Source organism: Anolis sagrei, chromosome 5, assembly GCF_037176765.1.
Source record: "Anolis sagrei isolate rAnoSag1 chromosome 5, rAnoSag1.mat, whole genome shotgun sequence".
Taxonomy (NCBI): Eukaryota; Metazoa; Chordata; class Lepidosauria; order Squamata; family Dactyloidae; genus Anolis; species Anolis sagrei.
Window position 1 is genome coordinate 5,374,012 of NC_090025.1, and position 27,947 is coordinate 5,401,958.

At 43.4% G+C, this 27,947-nt stretch overlaps 1 protein-coding gene across 1 annotated transcript in view; it reads left to right on the forward strand.

Annotated features, from left to right (window-relative positions):
• The window catches only part of VPS16 (VPS16 core subunit of CORVET and HOPS complexes), a 55,558-nt gene that overhangs the window by 15,023 nt on the left and 12,588 nt on the right, over positions 1 to 27,947 (forward strand). Inside the window, exons 6-17 of the mRNA XM_067468512.1 lie at positions 1,756 to 1,871; positions 6,145 to 6,267; positions 8,655 to 8,710; positions 10,180 to 10,269; positions 11,492 to 11,586; positions 13,433 to 13,509; positions 13,989 to 14,120; positions 15,525 to 15,652; positions 16,551 to 16,586; positions 19,165 to 19,273; positions 20,624 to 20,758; positions 23,415 to 23,523. Coding sequence (XP_067324613.1) covers positions 1,756 to 1,871; positions 6,145 to 6,267; positions 8,655 to 8,710; positions 10,180 to 10,269; positions 11,492 to 11,586; positions 13,433 to 13,509; positions 13,989 to 14,120; positions 15,525 to 15,652; positions 16,551 to 16,586; positions 19,165 to 19,273; positions 20,624 to 20,758; positions 23,415 to 23,523 — 1,206 coding nt within the window. The remainder of the gene's footprint in view (positions 1 to 1,755; positions 1,872 to 6,144; positions 6,268 to 8,654; positions 8,711 to 10,179; positions 10,270 to 11,491; positions 11,587 to 13,432; positions 13,510 to 13,988; positions 14,121 to 15,524; positions 15,653 to 16,550; positions 16,587 to 19,164; positions 19,274 to 20,623; positions 20,759 to 23,414; positions 23,524 to 27,947) is intronic.

The following is a 27,947-nucleotide window of genomic DNA, read 5'->3' on the forward strand; positions in this document are numbered from 1 at the left end:
TTGCAATTATACACTACAATTAGACATAAATCAAGTTAAAAACAGTACATCCATAAGCAATAAAACAATCATTCAAACAATAAAACAGTCTCATCCGTCGAATTGCCATTCCAGTCATTGTCTTTCTGAAATGCTGCATACATTTACTTCTACTGCCCGAAGGCCTGGTCCCAAAACCATGATTTTAATTTTTTTTCTAAAAGTCAGGAGGGAGGGAGCAGCTCTTATCTCATTTGGGAGTGTGTTCCATAGGCGGGGAGCCACAGCCGAGAAGGCCCTGTCTCTCGTCCCTGCCAGATGCATCTGTGCTGTTGACGGGAGTGAGAGCAGGGCCTCCCCGGATGAGGTGGGACGTAGGGGTGGATAGGAGGTGGGACGTAGGGGTGGATGCGTTCGGACAAGTAAGCTGGGCCAGAACCGTATAGAGCTTTATAGGTCAAAACCAGCACTTTGAATTGGGCTCGGAGGTGGACCGGCAGCCAGTGGAGCTGGCATAGGTTTTGCCCATTTAGAATACAGGGTTAGTCAAAATGAATAGGCCAATTCGGCTACATTTTACATTCTTATTGGCCTATTCATTTTGACTAACCCTGTATAATAGAAGAGAATAGAATAGCTTTATTATCATTGTACTATTGCACAATGAAATTAAACACTCAAATTAAATTTGATTACACTATGTAACAATTTTGTTGTTGTTCCTGGTTTGAAAGTGTAATTTCCTGTTTAATTGTACGGTCCTTGCTTTGAAAATAGTTGTTCTCCTCCAGAAACTTTATTTTTGTGGCTGCCACAAAGTATGTTGAATTGGTTGAGACTTAATGAGATTGGAAAGTTATTGCAATATGTGCTATAGCAGGATGTCCCTCCTGCAAAAAAAAAAAGAAGTTTTTGCAGTTTAATAAACTTTTTCTATGTTTTTATGATAGAACTGATTTGGAAATGGCATTTGTAATCCAGGAATAAACATCATGTTACACAGTCTTATGTTTGGGCTAGATTAGACACATACTTTAGAGTTGCACTGGGGAAACTGCAGAGGACAAAAACAAAAACAAAAACAACAAGATATACTTACTTACTTAGGCGATCCCTCGTTGTCCAAGTAGGATAATCCTCCAGGGTTGGTCCGTAGGTGACTATGGAGCCCTATTCTTGACCTGCATGTTCTCCTGCAGTGAGGGCATCGATTTCCATGTGGAAGGTGGTCCCGGTCGGGGTTGGCTTGATGCGCCTTCCTCTTGGCACGTTTCTCTCTTTTGCCCTCCATTCGTGCCTCTTCAAATTCTGCAGCACTGCTGGTCACAGCTAACCTCCAGCTGGGCTTCCCAGTTCTCAGTGTCTATGCCAGAGATTTTAGGGTTGGCTTTGAGCCCAACAACAAATAATAATAATAATAATAATAATAATAATAATAATAATAATGTGATGCTGGATTTTATAATAATATGCTGGAAATGCAGCATATAGATCTCGTTTGCTGTGACATACTTTGTTTTTGTGTCAGTAAAATAATAATAATAATAATAATAATAATAATAATAATAATACCAACAACAACAATCCGGGTGAAATGTTTTGGGGAGCATGGATAAGTAGAATAGTGGATACTGAGTCTGTGGATAAAGGGGTTGTAATGTAAATGAAATCAATCTCTGTTTTGTAAACAGACCTCTCAAAGTTGGCTCACCTGTCAGAGTTGAGGCTGATCACCTGAGCGCCAGGTTAACTCTTGTTCTCTCTTCTGATGCCCAGGCCTTCAGAAGCCCCCCTCTTGCTGGACGGTCTTGTGCCAGGACAGAGTGACCATCGTCCTCCTTGCTGTGGGACAGGACCTGTACCTTTTGGACAATACAACCTGCTCTCTCGTGGTGCGTGAGTGCATGGATGTTTGGCCCTGGGAGGGATTTTTAGGTGGGATCTCATTTCCTGCAGCTTGAATCCATTGCTCCATTGTGACTTTGTCTCTGAAGCAGCTGATAACAAGTTTGACCCCCCATCCCCAATATGACATCCTTTCCAATATATAAATATTTATTCATGTTGTTGTTGTTCATTCGTTCAGTCATCTCCGACTCTTCGTGACCTCATGGACCAGCCCACGCCAGAGCTCCCTGTCGGCCGTCACCACCCCCAGCTCCTTCAAGGTCAGTCCAGTCACTTCAAGGATGCCATCCATCCATCTTGCCCTTGGTCGGCCCCTCTTCCTTTTGCCTTCCACTTTCCCCAGCATCATTGTCTTCTCTAGGCTTTCCTGTCTCCTCATGATGTGGCCAAAGGACTTCAACTTTGTCTCTAGTATCCTTCCCTTTATTCATATGACTGTCATTTCCCCCCCTGCCCTTACTGTTCTCCGGGCTAAACATCTCCAGTTCCCTAAGTTATTCCCTGTAGAGATTCATGGTGTCTAAATCTCAGATCATTTTGGTCGCTCATCTCTGGATGCATTCTGTTTTAGTCCATCTTGTGGTTCAAAACGTATATAGTGTAAATATCCCTCATAATTCCCAAGGGATATTTATTTCTTGCGGTGGAGGTGCAGCCTCCTAGATTCTCCTAGGCAGATAATGCAGCCCCTTAACCTTCCTATGATAGGATAAGCCATGTTTACATGTTTGAAAATAAATATCGGAGATGGAGCCACTTTTCCCCCTGCTGCTGTAATGATGATGAAAGAGATTCCATATACACATTAGGGAGACTTCATGAACTATTTGACTGTGGTGGGACCTTCTCTGGAGGTTTTGAAATAGAGGCTGGATGGCCATCTGTCAGGAGGGATTGGATAGTGTTACGAATCCAAATGGCTCCTATTGTTTCGATGCAGAGTGTTCAAGGAGTGGTGATCAATGAGACACATCAGAGACCAAATTTGTTTTTACAACTTTTCATGTAACATTTATTGATCAGAATCACATTAAAATCACACCAAATCAAACACTCCATCATACTCACACACACAGGCCTCCCTGAATGAAGATGATTAGTCTTTTTCGAAAGGGTCGGCCGCTCTGTTGCTGCAGTTCTGGAAGCGTGCTGGAAGTCCCCTGCATTTGTTGCCTGAAGTTATTCTTGGATGAACATGTTGTTCCGTTCTCATGGTTTCAAAACATTCACATTTCAGGCTGTATGACTTATGGGGTACCACCTGCACACTTTATTGCCCATTGTTACTCAGATACGCCTTAGTGCACACCTTATTGTCCATTGTTATTCAGCTACGCCTTACTGCTTCCTCGCTTCGTCTGCCAGGTCCGACCCCTATCATGCTTTGCACAAACTCCATTTTTGTTCTTTAAGCCTGTTGCCTTCTGGTCTTTTTCATGCATTCCCACATTCATTCTTGACAGTGCCTTCTTGCCTGGCAGAAAGGGTTGGCCTGGATTGTCAGGAATTGGCAAGAAGTCAAGGATAAAAGCATATATCCAGGTGGCTAATTGCAAGGTCACAGTGATAAGGCAAGTTTCAGTGTCTGATTAAACTATGAGGTCATGCTGAAGCAGCGGGGATGATGCGCTGCAATATTTGATTGGCTATGTCTCATATAAAAGCAGGACAGCCAATAATAATAATAATAATCTGCTTCATGTACAAAAGACGAAGAGTGAATACCGTAAAAACACAATCCAGAGCAGAAGAGAAAACTGGCGAAAGAAGACTCTCCATGGACAGTTCCTGGGAAAAATAGAGAGCCAAATTGACAAAGAAAAAACATGGCTGTGGCTCACAAATGGAACTCTGAAAAAGGAGACAAAGGAGGGCCTGATTCTGGCAGCCCAAGAACAAGCCATTCGAACCAATGCTATCAAAGCCAAAATTGAAAAGTCAACAACAGATCCCAAGTGTAGACTCTGAAAAGAAGCAGATAAAACAATAGATCACATCCTGAGCTGCTGCAAGAAGATCGTGCAGACAGACTACAAGCAGAGGCATAACACTGTTGCTAAGATGATTCATTGGAACTTGTGCCACAAACACCATCTGCCTCCAACAAAGAACTGGTGGGATCACAAGCCGGAAAAGGTTACAGAGAATAAACATGCCAAACGCCTCTGGGACTTCTGGATTCAGACAGACAGGGTTTTGGAGCACAACACTCCTGACCTCACAATCGTGTTAAAAAACAAAGTATGGATTGTCGATGTTGCAGTCCTGGGTGACAGCAGGATTGCAGAGAAACAACAGGAAAAGATGACATGATATGAGGATTTAAAGATTGAACCGCAAAGACTCTGGCACAAGCCAGTCAAGGTGGTCCCAGTGGTGATCAGCACACTGGGTGCAGTGCCTAAGACCTTGGCCTGCACTTAAATGCAATCAGCGCTGACAAAATTACCATCTGTCAGCTGCAGAAGGCCACCTTACTGGGATCTGCATGCGTTATTCGCCGATACATCACACAGTCCTAGACACTAGGGAAGGGTCCAACGTGTGATGCAATACAACAGCCAGCAGAGTGATCTTGTTTGCTGTAGACTCATCTTGTTGTTTTTCAAATAATAATAATAATAATAATAATAATTCTGCATTAGCCAGTAAAGGTGGTCCCAGTGGTGATCGGCACATTGGGTGCAGTGCCTAAATTTATTTTTTTTATTTATTTATTTTAAAGTTTTCTATACCAAACTTCTCAACCTCATTGAGGGACTCAGCCCGGTTTCCAACCATAAAAACACATACACTCATTAAAATATCATATATCACAATTACAATAACAGATTTAAAATAACACTATATATAAAACTACGGTGGTCAGTCGTCATATTAAAATCAGATCTACATCATCTTCCATCCAGAATCCTAGGGTGTTGTCTCATTCATTGAAAGCCTGACTCCACAGCCACGTCTTCGCCCGTTTCCTAAATGTCAGGATAGACGGGGCGGTTCTGACCTCCGGTGGGAGAGAGTTCCAGAGTCGCAGGGCCACCACCGAGAAGGCCCTGTCCCTCGTCCCCACCAGACGCGTTTGCAAGGCCGGTGGGACCGAGAGCAGGGCCTCTCCAGATGATCTTAATAATCTTGATGGTTCGTAGGGGAGAATACGTTCGGAGAGGTAAACAGGGCCGGAGTCCCTAAAGACCTTGGCCTGCACTTAAACGCAATCGGCGCTGACAAAATTACCACCTGCCAGCTGCAGAAGGCCACCCTACTGGGATCTGCACGCATTATTCGCTGATACATTACACAGTCCTAGATGCTTGGGAAGTGTCCAACGTGTGATCCCATACAACAGCCATCAGAGTGACCTTGTCTGCTGTGGACCCATCTTGTTGTGTTTCAAATAATAATGAGAGGAAGCCACAGGGAGGAGGGAGCAAGCTTGTTTTCTGCTTCCTTGGAGACTAGGACGCAGAACAATGGCTTCAAACTACAAGAGAGGAGATTCCATCTGAACATGAGGAAGAACTTCCTGACTGTGACAGCCGTTCAGCAGTGGAACTCTCTGCCCCGGAGTGTGGTGGAGGCTCATTCTTTGGAAGCTTTTAAGCAAAGGCTGGATGGCCATCTGTCAGGGGTGATTTGAATGCAATATTCCTGCTTCTTGGCAGAAGGGGGTTGGACTGGATGGCCCATGAGGTCTCTTCCAACTCTTTGATTCTATGATTCTATGATTCTATAATAATAATAATGAATATATTATTCTTATCCGCCTCTCCTCATGGCTTGAAGTGGGTCACAGCACAATCAAACACACAAACGTTGTCAAAATTCTATAAACAGACATATTAAAATGTAGTTCTGTAAAATATACATATGCTTTCTTCGTAAAATGTCTTCTTGGTGGTGTTGATTGAGAGATCTATGTTGGAGAAATTGCTGAAAGTAGGAGAAAGAGAGGAAGTGACTTTTTTACAGAGCTGTTTGAGTCTTACGTTCCTGAACTGCAAGATAAAAGCCTTCCTGATTTTGGAATGAAACCTCTGCTGTTTTGCCTGTGTGCGCATGCTGTTTAATCAGGTACCTCCAGGCTTCTCAGTTACTTAGAGCTAGCTTTCCTTGTTTATAAACCGAACACAGACTCCCTTTGGTTCCCTTCCAGTTCTCTTTCTCTGATTCTGCACTTGTCCATCCAAGACTTTAAGCAATATGGAGTGACAGGGTTTGGGCTGATTTGGCTTCTTCCTCTCTCACTTATGTTTGCAGACCCTGCCGGGGCTGAGTCCCAATGCGGGCTCCTACCTGCGCATGGCCGTCTCCTTCAACTACCGCTTCTTGGCGCTCTTCACCGACACCGGATACCTCTGGATGGGGAGGTCCCACTTAAAGGTGAGGTTTGCATTTCACCTGGAATGGAGGTTTGCCAGTTCTCTGATGAAACGAGGGGTGGGGGTGCCTTTGTCTCCCTCTGAAGCTGAGAGAGTGTGACTTGCCCAGTGGGGTTTCCTTGGCTCTTAGTCCAGCATTCAAGCCACTGCGCTTTACAGCCTTTTCAGAAACCCTTACAGCTATTCTGTTACAGAGGTATAATTCCACTTTCACTGCTGCAGATACATCCTTTTGAATAGCAATTAGAATGTGCAAAGGTGGTTGGGTGTTTTGCTCTGTAATTGTATATACATAATGTGATTGGAGACGGCATTTAATTTCACTGCATAATTTATTTATCGTGTCAGGAGCAAACCAAACAGTTGTATTGCATTTTTTTTTACAAACAAACAAACAAAACACAAAGTTTCCAGACTTAGTAGTTGATTAAATGTCCTTTGACCAGTATCTGGCCACTTGGAGTGTCTCTGGTGTTGCTGCAAGGAGGTCCTCCGCAGGGGCGGCTCAACCCATTACGCAAAGTAAGCATTTGCAGTATAGTTGATTTTGCCCAGGGGCGCTCTTGAGGTGCTCTTGGGGGAAAATAGACCTTGACATATGCGAGTTGTAGTTACTGGGATGTATAGTTCACCTACAATCAAAGAGCATTCTGAACTCCACCAATGATGGAATTGAACCAAATATGGCACACAGAACTCCCACGATGAACAGAAAATATATATAAGTGATTGGTTGGGGGGGGGGATACTGTTTGCTTACCGTTGAAAATTACCCAGGGCCGCCTTTGGTCCTCCGTTATACATGTGGCAGGGCTCAGGTTGCATTGCAGCAGGTGGTCAGTGGTTTGCTCTTCTCCACACTCGCATGTTGTGGATTCCACTTTGTAGCCCCATTTCTTGAGGTTGGCTCTGCATCTCGTGGTGCCAGAGCACAGTCTGTTCAGCGCCTTCCAAGTCACCCAGTTTTCTGTGTGCCCAGGAGGGAGTCTCTCATTTGGTATCAGCCACTGATTGAGGTTCTGGGTTTGAGCCTGCCACTTTTGGACTCTCGCTTGCTGAGGTGTTCCAGCGACTGTCTCTGGTGATCTTAGAAAACTATTTCTTGATTTAAGTCGTTGACGTTCTGGCTGATACCCAAACACGGGATGAGGTGGAGATGTCACTGCCTTGGTCCTTTCACTATTGGCTGCTACTTCCCGGCGGATATCAGGTGGTGCGATACCGGCTAAACTGTAATTTCTCCAGTGGTGTAGGGCGCAGACACCCCGTGATAATGCGGCATGTCTCATGAAGAGCCACATCCACAGTTTTAGCGTGGTGAGATGTGTTCCACACTGGGCATTCATACTCAGCAGCAGAGTAGCATAGCGCAAGGGCAGATGTCTTCACTGTGCCTGGTTGTGATCCCCAGGTTGTGCCAGTCAGATTTCTCATGATATTGTTTCTAGCACCCACTTTTTGCTTGATGTTCAGGCAGTGCTTCTTGTAGGTCAGGGCACAGTCCAGAGTGACTCCCAGGTATTTGGGTGCGCTGCAATGCTCTTGTGGGATTCCTTCTCAGGTGATCCTCAGAGCTCAGGATGCTTGTCTGTTCTTAAGGTGAAAAGCACATGTCTGTGTTTTAGATGGATTTGGAATCAGCTGGTTTTCCCTGTAATAGGCAGTAAGAGCACCTAGTGCTTCGAAAGCTTCTGTTCAACCATCTCAAAGCTCCCTGCTTGGGCGGTGATGGAACAATCATCAGCATAGATGATGTCCAGTACAGTCTTCTCTATTCTAAAATACATTTTGTGCTGTTTTTATATGTCGAAAGTTTTAATTTCCACTAAAGAGCTTTGGAGCCTGTTTACAGAGAGCTCTTAAGTCTGCTAGGAAACTATAAATCCCAGGATTTCATTGGTTGCTGTCAAGTGGAATTGTAGCATTATAAATCTATAGTGAGAAAGCCCTTCAAACCCATATGGAATCTTGCTTAAGAGGGGAATAAGAGGTATAAATAAATATAGTAGCAGTGATAACAACAACAACAAACCAGTCAAGGTGGTTGCAGTGGTGATCGGCACCACTGGGTGCAGTGCCTAAAGACCTTGGCCTGCACTTAAACACAATTGCCGCTGACAAGATTACTACCTGCTAGCTGCAGAAGGCCACCTTACTGGGATCTACACGCATTGTTCACCGATACATCACACAATCCTAGTCACTTGGGAAGTGTCCGACGTATGATCCAATATAACAGCCAGCAGAGTGTCTGCTGTGGACTCATCTTGTTGTTGTTCAAATAATAATAATAATAATAATAATAATAATAATAGCACTGTTTTCTTGAAGCAGAGCTTGTATCTTCTGCCCTTCCCATCTTTTTTTTCCTGCTCTTTATTTTTGCAGGAAAAATTGGGTGAATTCAACTGTGAGTTTCGAAATCCGCCAAAGCAGATGGCTTGGTGAGTATTTGTTTGTTTCCTGGCCTCCTTGCAGCATCTTGCAGCATCCTGATTGGGACAGTTGGGGAAGATTCTGGACTTTATGTCTCCTTAAGATGCAAATTGGCTGAAAAGTTGCAGGAAACGGACCTATTCCCTTCATGAGCCAAAATCAAAGCATATTTGTCAATGTAGGTTCAGACCCCCATTTAGGCAGGAATGAGGGTAACTTTGACATCTCTGTTACAAATTTTAAAACACTAAAAACACATCAGAAGAGACTTTAAAAGCCAAAAATCAAAAAATACATTGCAACAAATGTGCAAATCCACAAATATACACATATACATAAATATAAACACACACATATATGCATATATACACACAAAAACACATATACACAGACTGAACCACAGCAACGCGTGGCAGGGGACGGCTTGTGTGTGTATATATATTTATATTTATATTTGTCATGTCAGGAGTGATTTGAGAAACTGCAAGTCACTTCTGGTGTGAGAGAACTGGCCGTCTGCAAGGACATTGCCCAGGGGATGCCCGGATGTTTTTGATGTTTTACCATCCTTGTGGCAGACTTCTTTCATGCCCCTGCATGGGCAGCTGGAGCTGACAGAGGGAGCTCATCCGCGCTCTCCTTGGATTAGAACCTTCGACCTGCTGGCCCAAGGGTTTAACACATTGTGCCACCGGGGGCTCCTTAAACTGTATTGAAATGCTTTAAATGTAAGACACTTTGAGTCTCCTTGAGGAGGGAAAAAGCAAGGTATAAATAAACATGATGATGATGATGATGATAGTAATAATAATTTACAAAGGGAAAACTCCCTTGTTGCAACCGCATTACTGGCTACTGCATCCTTTCCTAGCACTGTTCAATTTAAAGAGTACTGACTGTCAGAAAAAAAAGTTTTGTGTTTGAGTGTGCATCTACATGGTCGTCTTAATGCAGTTTGGCAACACTTTCATTGCCAGAGGTCAGTGCTATAAAATCATGAGAAAAGATGGCCACTGACCATACAGATGGGAGAAGGAAAGTGTATGGTGGAGAAGTAAACACTTGCAGAGGCAAAATAATAATAATAGTAATAATAATAATATTAATAATAATAATAATAATACTCCAGTGACAGAACGTTGAGGCTAAGCCATAGTACGAGGTTGTGTACCTGCTAACCAAGGCGCAGCGAAAGAGCCAGGTTTTAAGGTCCTTTTTAAAGGTTTCTAGGGTAGGGGCTTTCCTAATCTCTCCAGGTAATGAGTTCCAGAGTTGGGGGTGGGGGGGCACAGTGGAAAAAGCTCTCTCCCTTGTGCTTACAAGCCAAGCTTGTGAGACTGGCAGGTGCGAAAGAAGGGCATCCCCAGAAGAACGGAAGGCCTGAGCTGGTTCATGATGGAAGTTACGGTCACGAAGGTAGGTGGGTCCCAAACCGTTTATAATGTCTTTTAACACTTGCTGACTCTTTCCATGTCAGGTGCACCCGATCACACAGCAAGCAGCGAGCCGTGGTCCTGGCCTGGGATCGGCGCCTCTTGGTGGCTGGCCACGGAGACCAGTGCATCCAGTATCCTTGCAAGGAACACTTTGGGCAGAGAGGAATGGGCATATAGGGTGGCTATTTGTGTGTGTCCTACTGGGAATAGAGCCAGGGAAGGGGCACCCAAGGGCCATCCAGTCCAACCCCTTTCTGCCAGTCAGGGGCACACAACCCAAGCCCTCCTGACAGATGGCCATCCAGTCTCAGTTAAAAGACCTCCAGGGAAGGAGACCCTGCCAGACTCCTAGAAAGAAGCAGATTCTACTGTCGAGCAGCTCTTATCGTCGGGAAGTTCTTCCTAATATTTAGATGGAAGAATGGAAGGGAGGGAAGGAAAAAGGAAAGAAAGATGGAAGGAGGGAGGAAAGAAGGAGAGAAGAAAGAAAAGAAGGAGGAGGGAAGGAAGGAATAAAGGAAGGAAGCAAAAAGGAAAGGAAGGAAGGAGGGAAGGAAAAAGGAAAGAAAGATGGAAGGAGGGAAGAAAGGAGGAGAGAAGGAAGAAAAGGAGGAGGGAAGGAGGGAGGGAGGGAAGGAAAAAGGAAAGAAATATGGAAGGAGGGAAGAAAGGAGGAGAGAAGGAAGAAAGGAGGGAAGGAAAAAGGAAAGAAAGATGGAAGGAGGGAAGAAAGAAGGAGAGAAGGAAGAAAAGAAGAAGGAGGGAGGGAAGACAGAAAGGAAGGAAAAAAGAAGAACAGAAAGAAGGCAAAAGGGAGGGAGGGAAGGAAAGAAAGAAAAACAAGCAGGAAAAAGGGAGGGAGGGAAGGAAAGAAAAAATGGAAGAAGGAAAAAGAAGGAAGGATTGAAAAAAGGAAGGAAAGCAAGAACAAAAGAAATGAAGGAAGGAATGAATGCAAAGAGGGGAGGAAGGAGGGAAGGAAGGGAAAGGGGAGGGAAGTACGAAGGAAGAGCTGGACAGTGATGCAAGAAAGGAATGTGGCTGAAGTTGTAACCATGTAAAATATTGTTTGTAATTGGCCCCACATATACAGGGATCAAATTATACTGCTGTCTAGGTATTTTTTTAATGTTTACAATATAACATTTAAACCAACTTTTGTTTTAACCAAGAGAAGTGGCAGAGAAGATGGATAACCTCATGGCTATCTTTTGCTAGGATCCTTGGAGGCATATAGAGGCCACTGTGGGGAATGGGGTACATATCAGTGGAGGTCATCCTATATCCCTTTGGTTCCATGGGCTCTATGGGGACGCTGTATGTTAGTTTGGGATTTCTTAATGGCAACCGCAGGTACCCTCTGGATGAAGATTCGTATCTTGTGCCGGAGCTCGGCGGGGTGCGGATTTTCTCCCGTTCCACCCATGAATTCCTCCATGAGATTCCAGGTGAATCTCTTTAATTGTTTTTCTTTTCATCCCCCCCCCCCCCGCTCTATTTTTAATTTTAACGAGAGAGAGAGAGAGAGAGAGAAAGAAAACAATAGTATTTATACATATATTCAAACAGTTTCTACATTGATATAAACTACATAATATATCTCACAAGCATACACCTCCACTTGAAATATAAAGCATATATACAATAGCAAAACAACAGAGAGGAAATAATCAAGGACATCTAATCACCTCTCAACAAAAGATTGCCCCAGGCACTGCCAGGCCATCAAATGCTAATCAAGGTGGTTAGTTGAAACATTCACACCTAGCTCCAGCAGACAAGAGTTCTTTGTCCCACCCTGGTCATTCTACAGATATATAAACCTTTTTTCCTAGTTCCAACAGACCTCACGACCTCTGAGGATGCTTGCCATAGATGCAGGCGAAACTTCAGGAGAGAATGCCTCTAGAACATGGCCATATAGCCTGAAAAAACCTACAACAACCCAGTGATTCCAGCCATGAAAGCCTTCGACAATACACACACATATATATAAAGCCCCTGGTGGCACAGTGGGTTAAAGCGCTGAGCTGCTGAACTTGTTGACCCAAAGGTCGCAGTTTTGAATCTGGGGAGTGGCGTGAGCTTCCGCTTTCAGCCCTAGCTTCTGCCAACCTAGCAGTTCGAAAAAATGCAAATGTGAGTAGATCAATAGGTACCGCTCCGACGGGAAGGTAATGACGCTCCATGCAGTCATGCTGGCCACATAACCTTGGAGGTGTCTACGGACAACGCCGGCTCTTCGGCTTAGAAATTGAGATGAGCACCAACCCCCAGAATCGGACACAACTGAACTTAATGTTAGGGGAAAACCTTTACCTATCTATATCTATCTGTGGTGAAGTGTGAATTTTAACTTACAGTCATGTATAATTATAAGTAGGTGTTTAAAGGGGTAAGTATTTAAAATAGCATAACTGGGGGATGGTAGCCGGCTCAGCTCACTCTGAGCTGGGTTGCCATGGTAAAAGGGGAAGATCCAACTGCCCCTTGGCAGGGGCAGGCATTTTAAAATACTCAGTCTGTGGTCAGAGAACCGCCGGGAAAGCTGGTTCTACTGTGTTAAGAATCAGGAAGGTTTAGGCTTTTAGCCTGTGTGGTTTAGATAGGTCAAGTTGACTTATTTAGATTAGTAGTTAGAGTTTGAGCAAAAAGGGGGAGAGAACCCCAGTAAGAATCTTTACTGTAACAGAGATAACAGAGGGAAAGAGTAGGCTAGTACCTGGAGTGATCTGTTAAGGAAAGAAACAAATTTTGAAGGAAATAAGTTTAAAACCTGTCTAGTGGAAGGAACAGCCCTCTTAAGAGTTGTTTTATGAAAGATTATAAATGTAACCACTAAAGGAATATGCCTCTAGAAGTTAAGAAACATTGAAACCATTAAGCTTCTTCCATACTTCAATAAACTTATTACAGTTTCCCTTAAATCCAAGCCTCTGTTTCATATACTTTCAAGTCAAGCCGTTCTACACATTGAAGGAAGACAAACAAAATATTACAGGCTATTGGCTGTGTTATCGATTTTGTAAATCCATTACAAATCAGTGACATCCCTACAACTGGTGGCGTTGTTACACTATCTATATCTATATCAATTAGTTTTCAAATAGGATCTCCTGCTTCTCTTCTATTGGCTTCTCAATAGTTTACACTTTTTTTTCTTCCATTTTCTACCCAGCAAGTTATTTACTTCTGGTTGTTTCTACATTAACAACAGTTTATATCCCCAAACTTCTTTAAAGGCCAGACTTTCAAGAATCTCCACCAACTAAGGATCTCTGTTTTCAATTTCAGAGGCCAGCCAGGAAATATTTAGGATTGCCTCCATGGCACCAGGGGCTTTGCTGTTGGAGGCTCAAAAAGAGTACGAGGTAATGTTGCCTATTGGAGGAAATGGCTCGGAAAAGTCCATTTTATAGAATGCAATTCTTAACTCCCATTAATGGGTTTTCATGCCTTTGGGTGTAAGGTGTAAGGTCCCTTTCTGCATCAGCTGTGTTGCTGCAATGATACGCTTTGTTTTGAAAGGCTTCTCCAAGATGCACAGAAGACCACACGTAGTCTGTGCAGACATTGGATGTCACAGAACTCATGTCTTAGTCTACATGAACAGTTAACCCCTGTATCCACGATATTGCAACCATGGATTCCACGGTCCACAACTTGAAAATATGTATATATTAAAAATTAATTTAAAATGCCATTTTATAGAATGGGACTCTGAGCATCCATGGATTTTGGTATCCACAAGGGGTCCCAAAAACCAAACCCCAGTGGATACTGAGATCCTATTGCATCATGACCTCAGCTGAAAGGCATCATTTATCCCTATGCTTTGTTTTCCCTGCAGAAAGAGAGCCAGAAAGCTGACGAATATTTGCGGGAGATCAAGGACCAGAATTTGCTTCCCGAGGCAGTCAGGCAGTGCATTGAAGCAGCCAGCTACGAGCAAGAGCCAGAAATCCAGAAGTCTCTGCTTCGGGTAAAGAGCAAAATGCAGTTGTCTTTTTTTTCATCAGCTTTTGGTCAAGGGACAGAAAACTGATTGTCATTAGGTTGTCTGTCTGTCCAACCCATCATCCTGCTCTTAAGTTCTGGGACTGGAGTACAATTCAGTGGCCCACTGAGGCAATTTGGGTGTGCTTTTCACATCCGGTGTCAAAATACCATGGGCAACATAAACCTGTTTCTGTCCTCTCTCTCTCTTATATATTATTATTATTATTATTATTATTATTATTATTATTATTATCATCATCATCATCATCATCATCATTATCATTATCATTATCATTATTATTATTTGAAACACATCAAGATGGGTCCACAGCAGACACTCTGCCGGCTGTTGTATTGGATCGGCACACTGGGTGCAGTGCCTAAGACTTTGGCCTGCACTTAAACACAATCGGTGCTGACAAGATGACCATCTGCCAGCTGCAGAAGGCCACCTTACTGGGAGATCTGCACGCATTATTCGCCAATACATCACACAGTCCAAGACACTTGGGAAGTGTCTTATGTGTGATCCAATACAACAGCGAGCAGAGTGTCTGTTGTGGACTCATCTTGTTGTGCTTCAAATAACAACAACAACAACAATAATAATAAATGGAAAAGCTGACACGATATGAGCATTTAAAGATCTAACTGCAAAGACTCTGGCACAAGCCAGTCAAGGGGGTCCCAGCGGTGATCGGCACACTGGGTGCAGTGCCTAAAGACCTTGGCCTGCACTTAAACACAATCGGCGCTGACAAAATTACCATCTGCCAGCTGCAGAAGGCCAACTTATTGGGATCTGCGCACATCATTTGCCGATACATCACATAGTCCTAGACACCTGGGAAGTGTCCGATGTGTGATCCAATACAACAGCCAGCAGAGTGTCTGTTGTGGACTCATCTCGTTGTGTTTCAAATAACAACAACAACAACAACAACAACATTTATTTATACTCCGCTTTATCTCCCCAAAGGGGACTCAATGCTATTATGAATAACATTAAAGCATAGCTTCTTTTTATTGCAATTTTCCAATAAGAGAAAGAGTATCAGAATTTTTACAGAACAACATTTAGACATACAGATTCTGTATAACTACATTGAATTCACAAACAACCTACAGTTACATTGGCTAACCAACAAACAAAGGGGAATTATATGTTACTCAGCATTCACATTACCCATTCATTCATTTATTCATTCATCCTCCTGCATCCAAATATTACCATTTCTCCATTCTTCTGCTGTGAAGAACATCTCTTAGGCCAGACTTCCAAAATTTCAAAACTCCTAAAACTTCCAAAATGCCAAAATGCATCCTAAGAACAACTCCCAAAATCACACTCCTCTCTCCTCCCTTCCTCTGTCATATTTACCACCAGGCGGCTTCGTTTGGGAAATGCTTTGTGGACAAGTTTGCACCGGAGAGCTTTGTGGAGACCTGCCGAGACCTGCGAGTGCTGAACGCCATCCGGGATTATCAGATTGGGATCCCTCTGAGCTTTGACCAGTATCCTTCTTGTACTGAGAGGATTGCTACATTTTAGCCATACATTATTCACAGGGGGGTTAGACTAGATGACCTCTGGGGGACCCTTTCGACCCTGACTTTACTCACAAGGGGTTAAACTAGATGACCTTTGGGGGACCCTTCCGACTGGCCTTACAGGCGTTAGACTAGATGGCCTTTGGTGGATCCCTTTTGACTCTGGTTTTACTCATAGCGTGTAGATTAGAAGGCCTTTGGGGGACCCTTTTCAACTCTGACTTTATTTATGGGGTTAGACTAGATGGCCTTTGGGGGACCCCTTTCAATTCTGACTTTATTTATGGGGTTAGACTAGATGGCCTTTGGGGGACCCCTTTCGACCCTGACTTTACTCACAGGGGGTTAAACTAGACCTTTGGGGAATCCTTTCGACTCTGATTTTAGTCATAGGAGGGTTAGACTAGATGACCTTTGGGGGACCCTTTTGATCCTTTTACTCACAGGAGGGTTAGACTAGATGACCTTTGGGGACCCTTTTGATCCTGCCTTTACTCACAGGAGGGTTAGACTAGATGACCTTTGGGCGACCCTTTTGATCCTGACTTTACTCACAGGAGGGTTAGACTAGATGACCTTTATTTAATAAGGAAAGACACAGCAGTGTCCCTCTAAAGATGATTTTTCCTCCTATTATTTGGCTTATATCCGAGTTAAGACCTCTTCCCAAAACTTCAGTCTCTTTGGACATGACATCCAATCTCTTCATGTTCCACATTCTCTCCACCATAATTTGGCATATCCCATTACTATTCCTGTGTAACTTGCAATGTGATTTATGGATAGTTAGGCAAACTTTCTTAAGGCGTTTTGAACATCACCGGCGCGTGTATTCCGAGTTCTTCCTTGACGACACTTGCAGGTACCGACAGCTCACCACTGAAGTTTTACTGGACAGGTAAAAAACTATTTTTGTTTCCATACAAGTTCAGGAATGGGTACCTTTATCTCTCCCAGGGGATGCCAGATTCCAGTTCCAATGTAAATGGAGACTTTGGTCTTGGGTGTGGATCCTGAATCCTAGAGTTGGAAGAGACCCCAAAGGTCATAACAACAAACCCCATTCTGTGTCATTTACAGGCAAACTCTTGACGAGATGGGACCATGTTTTTTATTAAGAGACGCAAATGATCTATGTTTTAATATTCTTGTTATGGTTTTATATTATGTGTTAATATTTTTAAATGTTTTATGGTTTTATATTCTTTTTATGGTTTTTAATTCATTTTTATTTAAATATTTTTATTTTAAAATTTTAATATTTTTAAATGTTTCATGGTCTTATATTCGGCCTGAGGGCTGAGAAGGGTGGCATACAAATACAGTAAATAAATATATTGTCGAAGGCTTTCATGGCCGGAATCACTGGGTTGTTGTAGGTTTTTCCGGGTTATATGGCCATGTTCTAGAGGCATTTTCTCCTGACGTTTCGCCTGCATCTATGGCAAGCATCCTCACTACCTCTGAGGATGCTTGCCATAGATGCAGGCAAAACGTCAGGAGAAAATGCCTCTAGAACATGGCCATATAACCTGGAAAAACCTACAACAACCCAGTAAATAAATAAATAAACTCTAATTCAGAAGAGAAGTCGATCTCAGAACAGAGGTATTGTTAGGATCAAAGAATTAGCCGTTATACCATGCATAACTCAGCAGTCTGGATGGCCATCTGTCAGGAGGGCTTTGATTGCGCTTTTTTCTTCCTGGCAGAATGTGATTGGACTGGATGGACCTTGGGGTCTCTTCCAACTCTGATTCTCGATGCTTCAGCTCCATTTCTCAATTAGAACAAAACATCCCCTCGGGGGTGAGAAGGGCGGGGTATAAGTAACTGCAATAAATAAATAAATAAATAGTGGGGTTTAGCTCCAGTCGTCAATGAATCTCAACCAGAGTTGTCCATCGTCTTCTACCAATTATCTGGTTATTTACTCTCTATATCTGTACGCGGATGATGTCCAACTCTGTCACTCCTTTCCACCTGCTACTAAGGAGGCTGTCCAGGTCCTGAACCGGTGCTTGGCCGCTGTGACGGTCTGGATGAGGGCGAACAAATTGAAATTGAATCCAGACAAGACAGAGGTACTCCTGGTCAGTCGCAAGGCTGAACAAGGTATAGGGTTACAGCCTGTGTTGGATGGGGTCGCACTCCCCCTGAAGATGCAGGTTCGCAGCTTGGGTGTGACCCTGGACTCATCGCTGAGCCTGGAACCCCAGGTTTCGGCGGTGACCAGGGGAGCATTTGCACAGCTAAAGCTTGTGCGCCAGATGAGCCCGTACCTTGGGAAGTCTGACTTGGCCACGGTAGTCCACGCTCTGGTTACATCCCGTTTAGACTACTGCAACGCTCTCTACGTGGGGTTGCCTTTGAAGACAGCTCAGAAGCTCCAACTAGTCCAACGCTCGACAGCCATGATTTTAACAGGAGCGGAGCGCAGGGAGCATACAACCCCCCTGTTGCGCCAACTCCACTGGCTACCGATCTGCTACCGGGCTGAATTCAAAGTGCTGGCGTTGGCCTTTAAAGCCCTAAACAGTTCCGGCCCAAGCTAACTATCCGACCACATCTCTGCCTATGAACCCACCAGGACTTTGAGATCTTCCGGGGAGACCCTGCTCTCGATCCCAAGCACGGCTGGCGGGGACAAGAGATAGAGCCTTCTCGGTGGTGGCTCCTCGGCTGTGGAATGCCCTTCCTACGGACATTAGACTAGCACCATCTCTAATGGTATTCCGCAAAAAGGTGAAGACCTGGCTGTTTGAGCAGGCGTTCGAATAATTAGTGCAATGATTGGTTAATGAACACTGGAATGGAACAATGGATGACGAATCTGGAACATGTTTTTGATGACAAGATGACAGTGAATGGGTATTGTAGTAACTGTTTATTAATTGTGTAATGTGTTAGGTTGTTAACTGTTTCTATACTGTAGCACTGAATTTTTGCTGTTCGTATTTGTTGTGAACCGCTGTGAGTCACCTTCGGGCTGAGAACAGCGGTATATAAGTAAGGTAAATAAATAAAATAAATAAATATATAGTTGGCCATAAATCTAGTAACTCAAGATGAAACAATTCCAAACTCATGAGAGTGCATGGCATGGTTAAAAGGATGATAGCACCCATCATCCAGGATAGACTCCTCCATGGTAAATGCAAGCATCTTAAAATCAGCAGGATGGGACTTACGATCCTGGCATTCTTCCATGCAGGAATATAAAGTTTTGAGTTCATACCCTCCTTTCTGCTGTGGGTCTGTTATATAGTATTGGGCAAAAATATGCATACGAAGGGTGTTCATTAAAGATTTTCCCTGGCCCACTTCTATTTATTACAGGACGCTGAAACTGCACACATGTAATGATATTAGTCTCTATAGGTGTTGATAGCGATCTTCTCCATGAGGAACTGAACTTTGTCTTGATGCTTGCAGCACAGAAGTATAACGGATCAATTTACGTTTCAATGCTTTAGGCTGGTTTTGCGGAGACTTTACCCGGTTGCGATCAAGATCTGTGAGTACCTGCGCCTCTCTGAGTTCCAGGGAATCAGCCGGATCCTGGCCCATTGGGCTTGTTACAAGGTAAGAGCGGAGGCCATGCGTTTGCTTGCAGCAAAGTCTGAAATGCTCCTTCTTCCTTTTCGAAAATATTATGCAAAAGCCTGACGCCCTGCAGAAATGCTGTTAGCCTCTTCTCTTTCTTTGCTGCTTATTTAAGAGGTTTGTGCAAATGTCAGAGGTCAGAAAACAGAAAGTTATTGTTAGTGAGTGAAATCTCAACTAATACTTGTTAAAACAGAGGGAAAGGGGGGGGGGAGGAAACATTATACAAAATTTAAATTGATAAATGTAAGGTAGCTAAGTAATACAGTACAATATATATTTACATAGGATAATATTTATTTATTTATTTGCAGTATTTCTATCCCGCCTTTCTCAGCCCAAAGGCGACTCAAGGCAGCTTACAAATTGACAGCAATTTGATGCCACAACAGGCATAAATACCATTAAAAAACATTTAACATGCCATAATAAAAATCCATATGAAAACCATATAAAAACAAGTGGAATGATGTCCAGGGTGGGAGAAGGAACTCTTGTCTGTTTAAGGCAAGTGTGAATGTTGCAGTTGGCTACCTTGATTAGCATTTGTAGCTTCAAAGCCTGACTGGTTGCTGCCTGGGGGAATCCTTTGTTGGGAGGTGTTAGCTGGCCCTGATTGATTCTTGTTTGGAATTCCCGTGCTTTTTGAGTGCGCCTCTTTATTTACTGTCCTAATTTTTGAGTTTTTTAAAAATACTGGCAGCCAGGTTTTGTTCATTTTTCATGGTTTCTTCCTTTCTGTTGAAGTTGTCCACATCCTAGTGGATTTCTATGGCTTCTCTGTGTAGTAAGACAAGAATCAGCTAGTGCCTTCCAACAAAAGGTTCCCCAGGCAGGAACCAGATAGGCTTTGAAGCTGCAAAGCTATTAAGTGCTAATCGAGGTAGTCAATTGCAACATTTAGACTTGTCTCCAACAGACAAGAGTTCTTTCTCCCACCATGGACATTCCACCCCACATCTCCAACAGACCTCACCACTTCTGAGGATGCCTGCCATAGATGTGGGCAAAACGTCAGGAGAGAATGCTTCTGGAACATGGCCAGACAGCCCAGAAAACTCACAGCAACCCAGTGATTCCGGCCATGAAAGCCTTTAACAACACATCTCTCAAGATGATAGATTTTCCCCCACATCCATTTTTACAGGATCTCCCAGATGCCATCCAAAGATTGAGAGTCTTAAGTTCCTCTTACAGAGATAGTAGTCCCATCTCTAGGGATGGCAACTTTCCCTTCATTGATGGGAATCACACTGTATGCATTTGTACATTATTATATTACATTATATTTGTGTTTAATGTTATTCTTATGTCCAAAACCACCCTCAGGTGCAGCAGAAGGACAAGTCTGATGAAGAGGTGGCACAAGCCATTAACCAAAAGCTGGGCGATACCCCTGGCATTTCCTATTCAGAGATTGCTGCCCGGGCCTATGATTGCGGACGGACGGAGCTGGCCATTAAGGTACAACACTAACTGGGTTGAGCCGTAGATCGGCGTATGTTTTGATATAGAACGATGCCTAGGGAGAGGATGAGGGCAAAAAAGGATTTATAGAATCGTAGAATCATAGAATCAAAGAGTTGGAAGAGACCTCATGGGCCATCTAGTCCAACCCCTGTGGCTTCCTCTCACATATTTATACATGGCTATCATATCTCCTCTCAGCCTTCTCTTCTTCAGGCTAAACATGCCCAGCTCATTAAGCCGTTCCTCATAGGGCTTGTTCTCCAGACCCTTGATCCTTTGAGTTGCCCTCCTCTGGACACGTTCCAGCTTTTCAATATCTCTCTTGAATTGTGGTGCCCAGAATTGGACACAATATTCCAGGTGTGGTTAACCAAGGCGGAATAGAGCATGGGGAGCATGACTTCCCTAGATCTAGACACTATGCTCCTATTGATGCAGGCCAAAATCCCATTGGCTTTTTTTGCCGCCACATCACATTCCTGGCTCATGTTTAACTTGTTGTCCACGAGGACTCCAAGATCTTTTTCACACGTACTGCTCTCGAGCCAGGCATTCTGTATCTTTGCATTTGGTTTTTTCTGCCAAAGTGGAGTCTCTTGCATTTGTCACTGTTGAACTTCATTTTGTTAGTTTTGGCCATTCATCTCTCTAATCTGTCAAGATGGTTTTGAGTCCTGCTCCTGTCCTCTGGAGTATTGGCTCTCCCTCCCAATTTGGTGTTGTCTGCAAACTTGATGATCATACCTTTCCCCATCATTAGATAGGTGAGAATTTCTCCAGAAGAACCACATCTTAATCCTTACTGGTTTTAGAATGATTAGTCCTCAACTTCTCTAGATCACAAATTCTGCCTAGTGTCCTTAGAAGTTTCCTAAGTCCTATTTGTGTAACTGATAGGAGTACCATGTCATCAGCATATAATAAGATTTGAATTTTCCTATTACCTCTGATGGCGGGAAGTGATCAGGGGAGCTCAACTCAGCAACTAGCTAGAACTAATTGTATTGTTTTTAATCTATTGCTGTAAAGCGCTCCGAGTCAAATTGGGAGTAGCGGTATACAAGTCAAATAAAATAAAATAAAATATTTCACATAAAAATTGAACAGAAAAGGTGCCAACAAACAACCTTACCTAACTGTAATTTGAAAGAGCTAGTTTACAGAATAAGTTTTAATGTTTATCTTGGAAAGTATATACTGTACTTTTAAAGAGGCCAAAAAGAAGATGTCATAAGTGTCAGAACCCAAAAGCCTTAAAGAGCCAGACTCAGGAGTATGTCCAAAAGAAACAGTTTATTGAATAAAACAAAAGGACTCAGAGACATATACTTCAGTGTCTCTGGTCAAAACTCAAAAGTAGCTGCAAAGATTAGCTCAAAAAACCAATTAGGAAATAATCCGGATTAAACAGAGATATCATCCAGATTAAACTGAGTAGTGTCCAAAATCGCCCAAAATAGAGCAGCATATAAAGGGTGAGCAAACAAAGGTCCGTGAAGCAAAGCCTTCGTCCAAATGCAGTCCAAAGTCGCAGAGATTCCAGTCAAAGGTTCCAAAGTCCTCAAGGCAACGTCGTCGTCAAAAGCAGTCCGAAGTCAAGGAGAGGGGAAATCCGCACTTACGAGAATCCAAGCTGGTCGGTACATGAAGCAAAACAGCAACCTGCACATCCAGGACCCAAGCCCAACAGGAAAGTGGCAGCAACAAGACCCAAGGCACGAAACCAACACTTTGCCTACTGCAAAGTTGTATCACTCCAGTGCCTTCATTTATCTTACAGCTCATCATCCGTTGATGAGTTGCCCTCCACCCCATCCTCATCACTCTCAGCTGGCTTAGCCTCTGCAGCTGAACGCCAACGCCCATCCCTCCAACTCTTCCACCCCTTGTCAAGACTTAGGTCACCCCACGATTCCATGGTATCACCTGATTGCCAATCCCCGCCACCAGAAAACCCCTCAAAAGTGTCACTGGACGTTTGTTGAGTACACACATTCCGAATCTCCTGAACGTTGGTCCAATCCAGTGGTTCCTCTTCATCCCCATTACCCTCAGACCCATCATTCCCAGAAAAGCCCATGAAATCCTCTTCCTCTGTGGGAGCAGTAAGTATGTCCCGGATCTTCTTTCTTGGACGCTCCTCGTCTGACTCCTGCTCTCGAGTAATCCTCTTAGTCCCTCTATTCCCATCGGAATCTCCTTCCTCCTCCTCACTCATTTCACTCTTGGAGAAACCATCAAAGGATTCTTCATCAGTGAGTGACATAAGTATCTTCCGGATTCTCTTCCTTTGCTGCTCTTCATCTAACACCTGGGCACCTCGTTTCCCTCCTCTACCACTCCTACTACCAGTTGCAGTGTTGCCAACAGACTCTACTACAACAATAAGAGGCCAAAAAGAAAATATCTTTAGAAGTAATCAAGAGAAACCTAGTTAAGTCCTGAGCTCTCATCTGCTTATTCAAAGTATTCTGTTTGTTAGTCACACCCTGGGAGGACTTAGGTTACTGATCTTTCATATAATTAAATTCCTTTTTTTGGTTTATGGTTACACCTTTTGTTGTGAATTTTAACTCCATTCTCATCGAGAATTGGGCACCCGAAAGTTAGCTCGTGGAAGAGAACAGCTTTCCATTGTTGCTTCTTGCAGCTTCTGGAATATGAGCCTCGATCCGGGAAGCAGGTCCCTCTGCTGCTGAAGATGAAGAGGAGCCAGCTGGCCCTGAGCAAAGCCATCGAGAGCGGAGACACCGATTTGGGTAAAGACGAGACTCTCCATATTCTGCATATTCAACCCTTTCTCTATGTCCCAGGGTGGACTTCCTGTGGTTGGGATCAAAGTTGCCACAGTTGGGCTCTTGGGTTTTACCCCCCACAATAGTCAATTTAAGGGGTAAGTGAGATGTGGCCAGCCCTGAACACTTGTGGTCTTGTTTGAGGTTGGATGCAAAGTAGGACACTTTGTGACTCAGGTAGAAAGCCACCAGGGAGGACCAGGGATTTCCAGGTTGGGTAAGAAAAAGGCTGCCTAGTAGGCAATACTTGTCTTTGGGGGCTAGAAATGTTTAGGTCACACCTTCCCCTCCCTAACGTATAGGAATCCTCCTTGCATAAGGTATGAGCTAGCATCATACTTGGGTTGTACTAGCACAGATCACCCAGAACTATCCAACATCCCTGTATTGGGGGACCTTGGTGCATGTTGCAACCCGAAAGACAGTTGCATCTGTCAAGTAGGAACATTAGGTACCACCTTAAAGTGTGGGGAGGCTAAATTAACTGATTTATGAGGCCACAAAGAAGACTCCAGCAAAAGCATTCCAGCGGGGAAGCATGCGGGGAATGCGGAAGTGCTTCATCAGCATCGCAGATGGACGATGAAAGCGACAGCTCCCCTGGCAGCCAGAAAAAGTTAAACAGCCTCTGTGTATGTCTGTATATGTTTGTATGTCAAAAATTGGCATTGAATGTTTGCCATATATATGTACACTGTAATCCGCCCTGAGTCCCCTGCGGCGTGAGAAGGGCGGAATATAAAAAGCTGTAAATAAATGTTTTTTGTTTGTTTGTTTAGAACATTTCACTAACTGATTTAACAGAATTATTTTTAATACTAATAATGTTTATATATTTTACATAACACTTTTTATGTTGGTCACTTTGAGTCTCCTTATGAAGAGAAAAAGCGGGTTATAAATAATAATAATAATAATAATAATAATAAGAAGAAGAAGAAGAAGAAGAAGACAAAGAGGGAATACCGTAAAAACACAATCCAGAGCAAAAGAGCAAACTGGCAAAAGAAGGCTCTCCATGGACAATTCCTGGGAAAAATTGAGAGCCAAATTGACAAAGAAAAAACATGGCTGTGGCTCACAAATGGAACTCTGGAAAAAGGAGACAAAGGAGGGCCTGATTCTGGCAGCCCAAGAACAAGCCATTCGAACCAATGCCATCAAAGTCAGAATTGAAAAGTCAACAACAGATCCCAAATGTAGACTCTGAAAGGAAGCAGATGAAACAATAGATCACATCCTCAGTTGCTGCAAGAAGATCACACAGACAGACTACAAGCAGAGGCACAACACCATTGCTCAGATGATTGTGCCACAAACACCACCTGCCTGCGACAAAGAACTGGTGGGATCACAAGTCGGAAAAAGTTACAGAGAATAAACATGCCAAACTCCTCTGGGACTTCCGGATTCAGACAGACAGAGTTTTGGAGCATAATACTCCTGACCTCACAATCGTGTTAGAAAACAAAGTATGGATCGTAGATGTCGCAATCCCAGGTGACAGCAGGATTGAAGAGAAACAATTATTTTTTATGGCATTTATATTCCACCCTTCTCGGCCTGCAGGGGACTTAGGGCGGATCACAGTGTACACATATATGGCAAACATTCAATGCCAATTAGACATACAACGTATATAGACATACACAGGGGCTGTTTAACTTTTTCTGGCCACCAGGGGAGCTGTCACTTTCATCGTCCATCTGTGACACTGATGAAGTACTTCCGCATTCCCCGCATGCTTTTTGCTGGAGTGCTTTTTGCTGGAGTCTTTTTATGGCCTTGTAAATTAGTTAAATTAGCCTCCCCACACATAGGTAGTACCTAATTTTCCTACTTGGCAGATGCAACTGTCTTTCGGGTTGCAAAGGTCAACAACAAGCTACACAACTGGTCGGATACTCACTTCGACCCGGGCTGGCTTCGAACTCATGACCTTCTGGTCAGAGTGATCTTAATGCAGCTGACACTCAGCCAGCAGCGCCACAATCTCATAAACAACTGAAAAAACTGACACGACATGAGGATTTAAAAATCGAACTGCAAAGGCTCTGGCACAAGCCAGTCAAGGTGGTCCCAGTGGTGATCAGCACACTGGGTGCAGTGCCTAAAGACGTTGGCCTGCACTTAAACACAATCAGTGCTGACAAAATTACCATCTACCAGTTGCAGAAGGCCACCTTACTGGGATCTGCACGCATTGTTCACCGATACATCACACAGTCCTAGACACTTGGGAAGTGTCTGACGTGTGATCCAATACAACAGCCAGTAGAGTATCTGCTGTGGACACATCTTGTTGTGTTTCTAATAATAATAATAATCATTGTCATCATCATCCTGCAGTGCAGCCAAAAGGTTTCCCAGAGCATCATACAAATTGTTAATTTGATAGTGCCTTACCCAGAGACTTATAATCTAAAAGGACATACAAGCCAAAGGAGACTGCAGTGAGAGAAGGGATTTTGTCCAACAGATCCTGCCTTTTCTTCTCTCCCTTTGAGGCCAGGGCAATGGCAGTTGGGATAGAGAATGGCCTTTTTTATGGAGCTGGACCTGCTTCTGCTTCTTTCCAGGCCAGATCAGTGGCAGTTTCCATCAAGTATCTAAACAGAAGATCAAGCCCATCCTAATAATAATAATAATAATAATTATTATTATTATTATTATTATTTGTATTCCGCTCTATCTCCCCAAAGGGTCTTAGGGCAGATTCCAAACATAAAAGGCAAGCATTCAATGCCTGAATACAACAACAATACATCAATGCTAACAAAATTTATACAATCCAACATATAAATATGAATGATAACTTAACAAACTAATACTGTATATACTCGAGTATAAGCCGACCCGAATATAAGCAGAGGCACTTAATTTTACCACAAAAAACTGGGAAAATGGATTCACTCAAGAAGCCGAGGGTGAGAAATGCAATAGCTACAGGTAAATTTCAAAATAAAAATAGATAGCAATCCAATTACATGAATTGAGGCATCAATACATTAAATGTTTTTGAATATGTACATAAAACTGTAATTTTTAATATAAGACTGTCCAAATCTGATTAAACCATTATTCTAACCTTCTTCAGTGTAAATGTGCTTATGCATCCTTCCAATAATAATAAAGTAAAAAAAATAAATGTAACAAAAAAAATAATAAAAGAGTAAAATAATGGAAATGTAATAATAGTAATAATAGAGCAACTCCAGCAAAGGATCACCGCCTTGTCGGGGCGCTGGAGCTTGAGCACCTCAATGATGTCATGAGCGAAACCGTGAAGGGACACCCAAGACGGGACGGTTGTGGCAGAGAGGTCAGACCAAGCGTGATCCCTGGGGAAGGCAATGGCAAACCACTCCAGTATCCTTGCCAAGAAAACTAAATGGACCAGTACAACCAGAGATATGTCGGTATGCCATTGGAAGATGGGACTCCCAGGTCGGAAGATGGCCAAAATGCTACTGGGGAGGAGCAGAGGATAAGTTCAACTAGCCCCAGATGTGATGACGCAGCTAGCTCAAAGCCGAAAGGAAGGCTAGCGGCCGACGGTACTGGAGGTGAACGACGAATCCGATGCTCTAAAGATCAACACACCGTAGGAACCTGGAATGTAAGAGCTATGAGCCAGGGCAAATTGGATGTTGTTATTGGTGAGATGTCAAGACTAAAGATAGACATTCTGGGGGTCAGCGAACTGAAATGGACTGGAATGGGCCACTTCACATCAGATGACCACCAGATCTACTACTGCGGACAAGAGGAACATCGAAGAAATGGAGTAGCCTTCATAATTAATAAGAAATTCGCTAAAGCGGTGCTTGGATACAACCCAAAAAATGACAGAATGATCTCAATTCGAGTGCAAGGAAAGCCTTTCAACATCACAGTGATCCAAATATACGCCCCAACCACAGCTGCTGAAGAAGCAGAAGTAGATCAGTTCTATGAGGATCTGCAGGAACTACTGGATAATACACCAAAAAGAGACATTATTTTCATTACAGGAGACTGGAATGCCAAGGTGGGAAGTCAAATGACAACTGGGATCACAGGCAAGCATGGTCTGGGACAACAAAATGAAGCGGGACGCAGGCTGATAGAATTTTGCCAGGAAAACTCGCTGTGTATAACAAACACTCTCTTCCAACAACCTAAAAGACGGCTTTATACATGGACCTCACCAGATGGTCAACACCGAAATCAGATTGACTACATCCTTTGCAGCCAAAGGTGGCGGACATCCATCCAGTCGGTGAAAACAAGACCTGGGGCTGACTGTAGCTCAGATCACGAACTTCTTATTGCCCAATTTAGAATAAAACTAAAGAGATCAGGGAAAATACACAGACCAGTTAGATATGATCTCACTAACATTCCTA